Source organism: Bombus affinis, chromosome 2 (assembly GCF_024516045.1).
Source record: "Bombus affinis isolate iyBomAffi1 chromosome 2, iyBomAffi1.2, whole genome shotgun sequence".
NCBI classification, from domain to species: domain Eukaryota; kingdom Metazoa; phylum Arthropoda; class Insecta; order Hymenoptera; family Apidae; genus Bombus; species Bombus affinis.
Window position 1 is genome coordinate 15,567,321 of NC_066345.1, and position 12,712 is coordinate 15,580,032.

Below are 12,712 nucleotides of genomic sequence, written 5' to 3' on the forward strand. Positions count from 1 at the left end.
ATTTTCCTTTTGATTATTTGTATTAATTCGATGAGAGCAGAAACGTAGGATGTTTCGTAACAAGTATCAGCATGGACTCATGTCTGTTTTGTACAGCTGCGGATCACGTCCGCTAGAGTTATGGGATATGCACGTAAGTTCATCAATATAAAGAAAACACAAGGAGAGATAACTCTAGATAATTTTATGAAATTAATAAAAATAGTTCCAATGTCAGATTTATCGCCATTAAATTTCTCCAAATATTGTATCTGTTCAAGTTAGTAAAATAAACTCCAATGCATTTAATCTGTTTGCTCCGAGTATCAATCGTCTCGAACAGGTGAAAAATGGATACATTCGAAGAGTAACAGACGACGAAGTGAAATCTCTAGCTCTGGAAATAGCCGGAACCAACGTCACAACAACGTACATCTTCTGCCCATGCGGTCCCAAGAAAGTCCTTGGCATTAAACTTCCGTTTCTCATAATGATTATCAAAAACATGAAGAAGTATTTCACGTTCGAAATAACAGTAAATGTCTCACGAGGAAAGCTCTTTACTGATTATATTTTTTTCAATAGCAGTGATAGCATTTCGTAAAACTACAACGAATGTAGAAAAGAAGTATATTTCGTTTTTGATTCGACAGATACTCGACGACAAGGATATGCACAGAAGGTTTCGCATGAGCAATTTTCAAAGCACCACGCGAGTTCGACCATTCTGCACGTCGATGCCGATCGGCCTATCCGGTGGTTGGAATCAAATTCAATTTAATCTCGCGGACTTCACGCGGAGAGCGTACGGGACAAATTATGTCGAAACTACACGCATACAGATCCACGCAAACTGTAGGGTTCGACGTATCTATTTTGCGGACAGGTAGGAAATTGATCTGTTTTTTGCGATATTGGTATGAAACGTATGAAATTAATAGCTATCTTTTTTAAAGAAACTTTTCTTGCATCAAGTTTATAGAATGATAAAATATGTTTTACCAAACAGACTTTATTCGGAAGATGAATTACCCGAAGATTTTAAACTCTTCAAGCCACTTCAGCGAGTGAAATGCAAGCGGGAAAAGGATGTGGCGAAAGAAAAAAGAGAAAAACCGGAAAAGATTGAAACCGAAGAACCACCACCTTTCGAAGCGGGCGAAGTAGCAGAAGAAGCAGAAGAAGAGCCTGAAGAAGAGCCAACGGAAGATGAATTGGCCGAAGAAGAGATTGTTCCTGTAGAAGACGTGCGAAGGCCAGATGAAATGGTGGAAGAGGATGAGGAAGAAGAAGACGAGGATGAAGTAGAACCTGCAGATGTAGGTGATTACGGAGACGAAGACGTAGGTGACGAACCTGTACCTGCTCCAACAACTCCTGGATATGCCACAGAAGACGAAACTGATGTAGAACAAGATGAAGGCGATGAAGATGAAGGATACGGAGTTCCATAGCGAACAGCCCTCGACTTTGTGTAAATAAGGCGAATAAAATGTGTATATTTGCGAGGCTTAAAATAACATTCAAATAAATTACCTTCTAAATAAGTTGGAATTTGAAAAATTCTATTAATTTATTTAGACAATTATACCACTTTTATCTTTATTATCTTATATTGTTCCATAGAAATATTTTACAATACTGAACAAAAAGTATCTCCATTATTCTTCTAATTTCTGTTTGGGAAATATTTAGGAGAAATATAAAATACAAAATATGATGATTTATAATAAATATTGGGAAGTATTATTATAAATATGCAAGTAGAATATGAATTTGTTGAATTCACTATGTACACATTTGTACAATATCCTCCAATAAAAAATATACAGTTTCATTGGAATATACAAATTTCAAAAAGATAAAATTTAATTGAAGCGTTAAGTGAAATGATAAAACCATTTTGATAGTATACACACTGATTCAAATGATAAAAACAGAAAATATAAAATAATTTATCCAGCGTCCCTTATTACTATGATACGTCATAATCATCTTCTCTTTTTCTTTTCATAGAATCTTCAATCTCTACTTTGATAGGTGGCATTGTTTGTCCTGAAGAAATCTGTATTTTTGGCTTGGCTACTTGTGCCTTTACGGTAGCTCCACCAGTTGTGGCTATAAATTTAAACAATTAATATAAATAAAAAATGAAAAATATAATAGCAAATATTATTATTATTACATACACAATTTTGTATCTTACGTATTAATGAAATATGGATAGAGGGAATAGATGTTTGGGAATGCAAGGTCCGGAAGGGATCTGTGATACGATATAATTAACAAATTAGTTCCTGTTATATATTCTTTACTTTTACTTTCCTGTATCATTTACCTGTTGTAAATTTCAGGACAGGTTTTGGCATTGAAATGCTTTGAGTTCTGGCAACTGTTGCAAGTGTTCCAGGCCTTTTAACTATGGAGAGGCCAGATTTACTACTTTCTACTTTGTTCTTAGACTGACCACTTTGGATGTTATTTCCAACCAAAGAATGCAATGGTTTCCCAACTACTTTCTTCGTTGAATTCTTAAGTTTATAATTTGTTGCATTCAAGCAAAATCTGTCAGGTGGTAATCTTAAACCACTGTTTGATTTGACAAATGGCAATGGTATATTGTTTTTGGCCCGAGCAACATCTAATAACACTTCTCTTGGTGGTGGATTTGTAAACGTACGTTCCAATTGCATCTTAACTGCTAATCTAACGTCATCCAAATCGATAAACTTCTTTTTAGCGTGATTTGCGTAAATTCTACTGTCGTCTAATATGCAAGTAACATAACCTGCGGAATTAAACCGAAAATAACTTTACAGCTTACTTCCAAATGTAAAATCATAAATGCAAAATCATGCATGATTATATACTTCATTGCATCTACATTACTTTAAATAAATTGTAAATATAATAAATTACTTACGATACGTAAATTCGAGCAATTGGTTTATAACCTTCGAATCGTAATCTGTAATTCCCATATCTTTCATAATTGACATTATAACTTGGGCATCTTTTGGAATATGTTTTATGTGGCTCATATTTTTCGCTTTTTCCGCCATTTTAAGAAATACTCTTATAATAGTACTCTCTACAACAATTCCGAGTCACAACTATATGTATCTTGAATTAACTTTCCAAGTCAAAGTTCGACTAAACATTATGAAATACACGCCAATATCATGCAGTGCTACCATTTATAAAATTCAAACTTTACAAGATCAGAAATTTATTATTTTCAAATTTCGTAATTAATAATAATTATCCATTGCTGTCATCATTTTCACTGTTAAATATTGTTTTCGAACATCAAGAAGTAATTACATGAAAAGACATGAAAAAATTTGTAGTTTTAGTGCGGTAGTTAATGTAGTTAGTGTGGTAGCCATTAAAGCAGAATTCATCATATTACACTTAAATTTGTTTGTTGGGTTCGTGAGTTGATATTTGTTATTTTGGGCGAATGCATGTATGCATTTTTGAATTACCATCTACCAATCTTTGAGGTAAATATATCTCGCTGTATTCAATTGATTTTATGCGAATTATATATTCAAAGATCATATTTAGTTTCTATTTCATTTTATTTTACATTTTAGACACATGGTCAAAATTAACAGCAATGGCATCCTTAGGGGTAGTTGATAGACATCACGAACAAGAATTCTTATCTGTAATGCAATCTTATGTCCTGTGGGATACTGGTGCAGGAGCTGGTTGTTCCCAAAGTAGTGGCTTGTGTGTGCTAGGGCTCATTCGCGCAAAGCATGGGACAGCAATTACAGATTACTTATTTGGCCAGTTTAAGGACACACAGAATGAGGTATAATGATTTGCAAAAATATAGTGTAGTCATAGAATCAATTGAGCAGTAAAGTAAATCCGTGTTGAGCAATGAAGTGACAAATTAAAAGATAAAGCAGAGAATAATAAACTTGAACTTATTGATCATAGTTTATTAATAGTTAAAGTATCAAATATTATGTAGAAGGTAAAGTTAAAGACATAAAATTAACATTATATACATAGTGTTGAATAAAATAATATTATTGTTTCTTTATATCAATTTGAAACTGCAGGATATGGTATATTTATAATCTGGAATGATTTTCTTATAGATGGCCTGTCATTGGAGCTGTTTAGGACTGGGTCTGGCTGCTACAGAATCTCATATGGACGATTGAAATTCAGAGTTTATCAAAGTGATATTATTATGGGTTAAGGGTTCCACTATAGGCATGATCGTTCTTGGATCCAGATCAATGCAAGCAATTGAGAATATGGTTGCGGTAAGTTGAAATAAAAGTTTATTTACATATATTTCGATGATTAATATTATCATCTGGTATTTACTTCTCAACTTGAAGAAATATGTTATATATTCGTACGAAGAATAACTTTATCCACCAGGTGCATATGGATACTGATTTTTAGTTTGGAATGTATAGGTTCCTTTAGCTCTGTAAAAGAAATTGATATGTATTAGTATCAGATAATTAAATTAATATTAAAAAGAGTAGAACCCAAACAAAAATGTTTCCCTACTAAATATTACAATAAGTACTGTACTTTGAATATCTGCATTCTATGCATTTGCGTATCTTCATATTTCTCAGAAATGCGTAACACTCTGCAATCATAAATTAATGACAGTAGTAAAATAAAACTCACTTCGGGTCAAGGGTAGGACCACCCATGTATGCCGTTGTCCCATTCTGAGATACACCGAGGAAGCCTTTTGATTTCATAACAGATTCACTGTAGTATTCGTAGCTGCGTGAATGTGCGCAAGCTCCTGTGTTTCATAAAATTTATTTTTAATATTGCACACACACACATACACACACAAAGTGCGCAACTAATATCTTTTCAACTGATACCTGTTAGTAACTCGAGACTCTATAGTACGTTCCTTACCTATCAAGTCATTGACGCATCCTGGTTGATTTCTTCCATCATTGGCAAAGAAATCAGAAGTACCAACAGAGATATTCAGACCCAAATATCCGGCGCATGTGTGAATAACTTGAACATTTCGCGCGTCCGATTTATCAACTCTTCCATCAGGCCCTTTGTGTTCAAACATTGGTTTGGCAGCGTCGAGTGCTATAATGGCAAATATTTAGGGATTTAGTATAATTTACTGTATCATAATTGCCGGATATAAAATCAATTTGCACTAAAATGTATAAATATTTAAAAATTACTTTTTTTCTGATTTAAGTTAATCTAAATGTACCTTCGATGTTTTAAAAATTTACTCTTCAAACTTGAAAACTTCACTAATCTTTCTGTTTATCTTTCATTTGCCAATCTCAATCAATCTATTCTATTGTTTCCGATGTGACATTAAAAACTGCGCTCCTCGAACTTCGTGGAGAACTTTAGAATACCATTTTACTAATATATCGTTACCCACCGATAACTTCCGCGACTTGGCTCGACCTAGTTCCTATCTCTAGTGCACTTAAGCCTGCGACATGAGCACCGAGGGAGTGTCCAACAATTTTCAGTTTGGACGTTCGTAAACCAGCGCCAGTTTGTAGGAAATTCACGAAAGCAGCTACACGGAGAGCAACGCGTGGTACGCTTTTTGCAACGACGGAATAAAGCAGGTTTTTTGCTATGTTACCCCAATCGACGATAATGACGTTGCTATCCCAGACATTAAGGAAAGCTGAAAACAAGAAATATTGTTCGTCATAATATTAAAATGTCAAAAATATAACCATTACCGTTCGTAAGTTGTAGCACACCCGTTGATATTCACCACGAATTGAATACTTTTTACTGCTCATATTTTCTAAATGTTTTGTTATAAATCTATTTCGTTGATCCGTCTTATAATGTACGTAATGTAATTATATATTTGTCTTATAATGTAAAATACTGATTAAGTTCAATTCGGTAAAGTCAGAAAGATTCTATGTCTCGAAATAAGATGAAAATCAAAAAATGAAATTTCCAACGTAATTTCGTTGTTCTTTCTTTTATTCTTACTTCGGGTCACAGAATCTTCCCTGATTTCAGTTATATCACGAATTTTAGCTCACAGTGTATTTATTATATCGATGAAACTTATTTACCATCGCGTACGAGTGTACATGACGAAGATCGACCATTGGAATTCCAACCATGAGTAACTATGATGGTTTCCCTGTGCGGATTCCAATGACTCTCTCGTACAGAGACTATGTCGTTTAGATTTAGCACATCACCAATTGTAGGGTTATCTCTAGAATAAAAATTAAATTTTTCAATGTTAATTCGTCGAACACGGGATGAAATACTTGTAATTGTCTCCTCTGCAAAAAAGATCTGTCATTTTACAAACTTATTCTCATTTTAGCAGACGAGGAGCAACTGTAATGTTTTAACATAGAAAAGAAAATTAATGAATAACGATAAGACACATTTTGCTCAAACTGAAGATTCTTTTTAATGTTTGAAATTTTTAATGTAATGAGTTGAAAATGATTGCAATATCGTACGAGGTTCTCTATAGTTCTCTATAGTTTGTGCATAAGGGTAGACTGACAGGCGAGTATTATAGTGATCTTTCACAGCGAACAGATTAGCTTTATTATAATTAGTTTAGTACAAATTACTTTTCTGATTAATCAAATAATTTTAAATACTTTTTCAGTTTATCTCTCAAATACCAATTATAGTGAGACAGTGCATAAAAATGCACTCGTGGAATATTTAAATATGCAAGAATATACATAAACGTACAGAAGATATTTTCAATAAATAAAAAGGTTACCAAAAAATAATTCTAACCGTGTGTAAAGGTTGAAACTGATCGATTCCACATTGATACCTAAAATGTTAAGTTCTAATTCAGTTAGTGGAGAGTTATCGATTTTAATCAAATACGGCACTCCTGTTTCATCCGAAAAGATCGTGTAATTGTTTTCCGTTAGCACCGTGAGCAACGCAGGATAAACTGAAAAGAATATTTTTCTCGTTAATCAGTTACTCGATTTTTCTGTGTCTAGATCGAATAATATCCTGATACGAACTTAATGCTATTCCCGTTGTCATTGCTGTCGTTGTGGTTCACTATGCACACCGCAATATAGCAGTCCGACTTCTTGGCTTTCGCGTTTTGCCGCTTCTTTTTATAGGTTTAAGGGAAACAATGGTAATCCACTCGAGTATTATACAGTTGATAAGTGACTGATACTCGATTGATGGATTAATAGCGAGTCACATTCACGAATCAACTACGAGTAGTTAGAAAAATAGCGTGGATCTTCTATTCTTAACGAAAGCACGGTCTTAAGTAAGAACTTAAGTTAAGTTAAGTGCGAAAACGTTTAACTATTTGTTTTACCTATACTTTAGACATATTATATGTATTAGAATTTCTTGTAATTCCTCAAAATCTGAATTCTAATATTTAGTTTGAATCTTTGATTTAGCAATGCTTTAAAATAGATTTGCTTTCAATTTTTCCATTCACTTCGCGAGTATTTAGGAAATTCGTTTCATTACTTCGAAAGTAGATAATTTAAATTTGTCGATTTAGAGCGTTAAGCTTCTTTCTAAACTGTTCAATATTTAAATTTGAAGTTAAATAGCACGCAGTAATTTCAAGTAATGCGAAGAAACAATACCGGTGATGTCTCTAAAGTTAGTCTTTTTTTTCTTTTTTTTTTTTTTTTAATTGGAGCTCTCAATTACTTCAGTCTTATTTCTATTCATCTGGTAGACGCTCGTTAAGAAAACTACTCAATGAAGTATTACACTTTGTGTCATTTCTTTATATTCGTTTTCGAGCTTTTGGGGTCACTTGTGAAACAACGTGAACAATATACAATGTAAATAATTGATTATAATGGAAATTCTGGTTATACATAAATAGCTCTTAATACTTCAAAGTTCCTTGAACAATCGATAAGTATTAACTACGTGCCTAGTAGACAGGTGTTTGTAATTTTTAAAATAATCAAATGATGCAGCCTTGCGGCACCTTTCGTTACTATGAATCATCATTATGGATCATAATAGAACTCATCTGTTTCTCGAATTTTTCGGGACAAGTGTTTTTACATTTTCAAGAATCGCTCCTTGGACATTGGAAAACTGGACCGTGGAAAACTGTAATTTACCATTTCTTTTCACTGTAGTTGTTTTTACAGAAAATTACGATAGTCGATATTATCTTACCCGTGGCTTGTGATTAAACGATCAGATTAGACAATTTAGACTGCCCGTCGATTTCTTCATAGATTGTTATCGAATCGAAATTATTGTAGCATTATCAATATGAATCGTACTATCATCGAAACTGCCATTAGAAATAATTTATTTCGTGATAAAGTAACTATTTTCCCAACAAGTTTTATGCTTAAGAGTATCTTAAGTTTCGAAAGACGAAGCAAGGGATTATTCGAAATTATTTCACGCGTCATTCGTTGATTACGCTAGGTTCGAAATATTGGATGTGACCACTCGTTGATTAAATAACTTTACAGATAAAAAATTGCACACCTTCAAACGATCGTCGGGCGTTTATCGTTTTTTACACTCACGAAATCATTATTAGCTCCTTTAGAAAGAGATGTGTCTGTTTCCATGTTTGTCATGTAGGATTTATAATAACGATGCGAGATTTCTATCAGAACTGACCTAATATTAAATCATTTCAGCCTTGTTCCCATTATGGTTAAGTATTTTTCTTTATTTTCCTTTATTCGTGCTTTATGGCACGTGTTAGGTACCTGATATTCGGATAATAATTAGAATTCCAAATATATGCGTTTTCTGCTAAGGATCTCGGAGTGTTTTTTTTTTTCAGCGGTTAGTTGCAGTTATTTTTGATCGTAATTTTTCGCTGCGAGCAATGCCATATTTTCCTAGAGAGACTCGTGCATAATTTTGGCTCATTTATTTGCCAGATTCTCCTTCGCAAACACTGGCGACGAAAAGATAGGTGCAGGATTAACCCCATCGATTTGTCAACGTTGTTTCACTTGTCTCCGGCATAATTTCGTCTCGTGCTACCTCGTTATCGTTGGAGTAAAAAATTACACTGGATTTTTCAGATAATATCGATGGAAATGTTTATGCACGTATAAATCTCGTCGCTATTACATGACGGGATGACGATTCTTCGAAATATTCACGTTCTATAAGATCATGTGAATTATCATTCTCGGTATCTTGAGAAGCCCATAGGGTTTTTCTAGGTAAGTACGTTAAGAGCGATAAGCGTAATTGAGACGAATGTTCTTCAGATTCTATGTTTTTATATGTTTTCACAATACGATAAAAGAAAGAGGGAAAAGAAAACTATGTGAACGATGAACGAAAGGATTCTTTTTTTCTTTCTTTGGAGAGGCGAATTAATGATTAGTTGAAAGAACGTGTTTGTAGATTCCTTTGAAGTATTAATTTTTTTCTATTGATTTCCTTATTTTATTCTCATTAACTTTTATCTAATCTCGTAAAAATTATTATACATGAATATAAACTAAGAAGAAGAAGAAGAAATATAATTTTAATAGAATTTTAAGGACATTGAAATTTATTACTAAGCTTCCTTTTCAATTATGCGCTTATTATACTTTAATATAACTTATTATATTTTATTAAAATTATACACTTCGTATATTTTCTTCCTACAAATTATATTTCAGATTTAATTTAATAATCGAAATGAATGCTAAATACAAATTGTTTACTTGTGCCGATTCAAGTTGATATTTGGTGCGTATATTGTTCTTAAGAAAACACTATTTTGTATATTTTGAAATTTATCTTTTTGTCCAATGCTATCAGTACACATAGGAAAATAAAAGCCTCGTGTTAGAATATGATTTACATTCGTATTCCTATAAAAATTTATATACTATATATATGTAATAATAATAATATATAATAATATTTTTATAAAATGAGGAATACGAGATATCAAGATTCAATGTTTTCAGGCTCGTTATGAATTACAAAGGATTATATTCTGCCACAGGTATAGGATTCCTCTAAGTGTTCAGATGAGTACCAATAAAGAATACTTAAGTCAGTGGAATCAATATGACATTGCGAAATGCGAATTCCTCAAAGTGACCAGCTAATCGTCGCTGTCTTTTCCGTAAGTTTGATATTTTATGCATAACTCGCATTCCTGCGTCTTGACATATACCTTCTAACGATTACTCAAATATATATTCGTTGTGTTTTTCACAGTGATTATTGGAATTAGAATTACAAATGAAAAGGAATTTTGTATTTTGAAATTTTTAACGATCCAGTCCTCCTTGTGTATACACCGTGTAACTTCATCATTTTGCAAAATTCTTAGAAATAATAGACGCAGGATGTTTTTACTTTTATATTAGTTTATTGAATTATGCACGAACGTAATAACAGAAATATAACGAAATGGATCATACTTAATTCAATAAAACAATATAAAAAAGAAATTGTTGTTCATCTATTATCACCTTATGAAACGAAAGAAACCTTTCGGACAACCTAATATATCTTGCTCACTTGAAATCAGAAATTTTATAATGTAGCCTTATTTTATTTAATCTTGTTAGAAAGTAAGGCTACGTTAGAAAAAATTGGAATTTTTCATTTCGTATTTATTCAAGGAAAAAGCGTCAAAATCTCACGTATTTTTAGACGTCCCGGTATAATGTATCAGCTTGATTCGTATTATTTGTGTTTCTTTTTGTCTCATATTGTTGACCATCTCGATAACCAGCATCCTACCGTATCTAAATATTGCTCTCGAGTTGACGAGGGCTTTTAGTTTTATCGGATCGGAAGTTTCTGCGTAGAAGACCACTGTCGTTGATTTCCTGGTTATTTTTTATTTCAGATTTTAAGACAATAAGTCGTGCTTGCGAGATCAAAAGATTCGCGAAGGTTTTTAATAAATACCTTATCATAGGTGATCACCTTTCGATGTTGACGTATCGTCTGACGTATGTTTATCGTATCATCGTGGCTCTATTTATACACAGTGTTTAACCGTGCGTGTGCCCAGTATTGTTCAAGAACAGGTACTTGAAGAGAGGGTTAAATTATTTGTACGAGCTTAAGATGCTTTTATCAACAGGATTTGTAATAATTGCGAAAGAAGGTAGAATTTCCAGTATTTCAATAAATAAGGAAACGATCGCTCGAATAAGAACATTTCCAATAGTGGCATATCCCTTTTTCCTATAGCGATTGTTTAGCGATTTTTATATATAGTTTATTGAACAATCAAACCAATCACTTCCCAAGAATGACGATTATGTGAACACGTCCATCATAGAGTATTAAACGAAACAATAAAGTAGAATAAAGAAGGAATAAGCATCTTGCTTGGTATTTGTGAAAATTATGTATTAGGTCGTCCGGAAAGTGTCTTTCTTTTACAGACACGTCTTTTACAACGACGCATCTTTATACAAACATGAAACCTAATCTGTCGAACGTTGTGATCTTTATTTTGATAGAAGAAATTGGATGTATCGGACGTAATCCGATAAAATAATATAAAACGGAAAAGCCATTATTTCCTTATAAAACGAAAGAAACTTTTCGGACGACCTAATAGATGGTCGGCTAATTTTGTCGAAACCCTGTTATGTTACGTAACATAGGATAATGTTACAATATAAGTCATTTATATTATTAAGCTCTTTGTTTAATAATCTTTGAGACAACACAAGATATTTTTAGTTAGTCTTTGACGGTTTCATCAAGTCACAGCTGTGTTGGAGTTTTTGTTTCAATTGCGAACCAGTAGGTTGTTGCTATTGTGTATTTCTTTCATTTCCATTGACTATTTATAAAGCTGTTTATATTGTTATTGAAACAATATGCTATTCTTGATCAAAATTCAGATGGAGCGAAACGCGCACGTTGTTTTCGAGTGATCACACGTGGATTAGCGAATGAAGTTTGTATTTAATTAAATTCAAATCTGAAAAGAAATATTGCATCAAGGTATAATCTCTGCCTTGCACGATTATTTTCTGCTTTTAAAAAAGTATGATTTTACTTTAATCAATTCGATATCAGTTTATCAGAATCGATAAATTGCTACAGCCGAAAGGTTATATTTAAATTGAAAATGATCTTTTTGGTTTCTTTACCCGTTTCATTATCGCATAATTTATCTTCACAGGATTAGTTATATTTTGAACTGTCAAAGTTATGGGGAAATGATTAAATATAATATAAATAGCATCTTCTCTGAAGTCGCTTAGCTTCTAAAGCGAAAATTACGTTTTTTGTACACTGCACGTAATATCAAAAAAAAAGTAACTGTTTATCTGATAATTTATTATACTTATCTACCCAAAATTTCGGAAAAATAGTTAAAAAATTCTATCATTCGTACATGTCACGAAGTAACACTGGAATTTTTTCGTATTTCGAGAATGGACATAAATCAGCGATTAAAGCCACGTGCGGCCCAACGTTGTCGTCATCGCGCTCGCTGTTGTTTCGCGAGATAATCGTCACTAATCGATCATAAAGCTGTCGTTTCAGACAGTTACAGAAAAAGGCAGGAAATTGTATCAATTAAGAGTAATTATACGTGAACGCTTGAAAGAAGACTACAACTTTGCATACATTTATCATATGTCGCGTGAAGAGCCACCGTTACTCGTATATTACATCACGTTGCACTGCTGGGGTTAGTTAATCGCGATTATTGCATCGCATTATTGCAAACGTAGGAAACCCAGAAAGTCAATCAGATGGTGCAAATGTTGAC

The 12,712-nt window shown here is 32.9% G+C and overlaps 4 protein-coding genes across 14 annotated transcripts in view; 2 read left to right on the forward strand and 2 right to left on the reverse strand.

The window, feature by feature from the left end:
* Positions 1-17: 17 nt before the first annotated feature.
* LOC126928880 (cilia- and flagella-associated protein 20-like) lies at positions 18-1,542 on the forward strand. The gene is made up of 4 exons (XM_050744738.1): positions 18-133; positions 323-514; positions 633-865; positions 989-1,542. Exons 1-4 carry the CDS (start codon positions 50-52, stop codon positions 1,431-1,433), a joined length of 954 nt encoding a protein of 317 aa, XP_050600695.1. The 5' UTR covers positions 18-49; the 3' UTR covers positions 1,434-1,542.
* LOC126928882 (transcription initiation factor TFIID subunit 9-like) lies at positions 1,524-3,153 on the reverse strand. The gene is made up of 3 exons (XM_050744741.1): positions 2,903-3,153; positions 2,318-2,767; positions 1,524-2,097 (listed from the first exon to the last, which is right to left on the reverse strand). The coding sequence occupies exons 1-3, from the start codon at positions 3,039-3,041 to the stop codon at positions 1,955-1,957; spliced, it is 732 nt and encodes a 243-aa protein (XP_050600698.1). The 5' UTR covers positions 3,042-3,153; the 3' UTR covers positions 1,524-1,954.
* Positions 3,154-3,259: 106 nt separating this feature from the next.
* LOC126928883 (26S proteasome non-ATPase regulatory subunit 1-like) overlaps positions 3,260-12,712 on the forward strand; it is a 37,904-nt gene continuing 28,451 nt past the window's right edge. For 6 of the 11 annotated variants that reach the window (XR_007716980.1, XR_007716978.1, XR_007716975.1 and 3 more), the window contains exons 1-4: positions 3,260-3,485; positions 3,579-3,802; positions 4,098-4,268; positions 9,921-12,686. Coding sequence is in view for 1 of the 11 variants with exons in the window: in XM_050744743.1 (XP_050600700.1) it covers positions 3,602-3,802; positions 4,098-4,163 (267 nt within the window). In the remaining 10 variants the exon portion in view is untranslated. Of the gene's footprint in view, positions 3,486-3,578; positions 3,803-4,097; positions 4,555-6,328; positions 9,177-9,920; positions 12,687-12,712 lie in introns of those variants that run through there. The other 5 variants (XR_007716977.1, XR_007716981.1, XR_007716983.1 and 2 more) reach the window with 5 other exon arrangements.
* LOC126928878 (pancreatic lipase-related protein 2-like) lies at positions 3,920-7,128 on the reverse strand. Its single transcript, XM_050744736.1, has 7 exons — positions 7,005-7,128; positions 6,763-6,928; positions 6,066-6,214; positions 5,399-5,656; positions 4,897-5,085; positions 4,651-4,774; positions 3,920-4,439 (listed from the first exon to the last, which is right to left on the reverse strand). Exons 1-7 carry the CDS (start codon positions 7,024-7,026, stop codon positions 4,379-4,381), a joined length of 969 nt encoding a protein of 322 aa, XP_050600693.1. The 5' UTR covers positions 7,027-7,128; the 3' UTR covers positions 3,920-4,378.

Coding starts and splice junctions, on each gene's coding strand:
- LOC126928880 (XM_050744738.1), top strand. CDS start 50: ATGTTTCGTAACAAGTATCAGCATGGACTCATGTCTGTTTTGTACAGC. Junction 134..322: donor TAGAGTTATGGGATATGCAC/GTAAGTTCATCA, acceptor CGTCTCGAACAG/GTGAAAAATGGATACATTCG. Junction 866..988: donor CGTATCTATTTTGCGGACAG/GTAGGAAATTGA, acceptor TTTACCAAACAG/ACTTTATTCGGAAGATGAAT.
- LOC126928882 (XM_050744741.1), bottom strand. CDS start 3,041: ATGGCGGAAAAAGCGAAAAATATGAGCCACATAAAACATATTCCAAAA. Junction 2,768..2,902: donor ATTGCTCGAATTTACGTATC/GTAAGTAATTTA, acceptor TTAATTCCGCAG/GTTATGTTACTTGCATATTA. Junction 2,098..2,317: donor TGTCCTGAAATTTACAACAG/GTAAATGATACA, acceptor TTAAATTTATAG/CCACAACTGGTGGAGCTACC.
- LOC126928878 (XM_050744736.1), bottom strand. CDS start 7,026: ATGACAACGGGAATAGCATTAA. Junction 4,775..4,896: donor ATGCGTCAATGACTTGATAG/GTAAGGAACGTA, acceptor TATGAAACACAG/GAGCTTGCGCACATTCACGC. Junction 4,440..4,650: donor GGTCCTACCCTTGACCCGAA/GTGAGTTTTATT, acceptor TTTCTTTTACAG/AGCTAAAGGAACCTATACAT.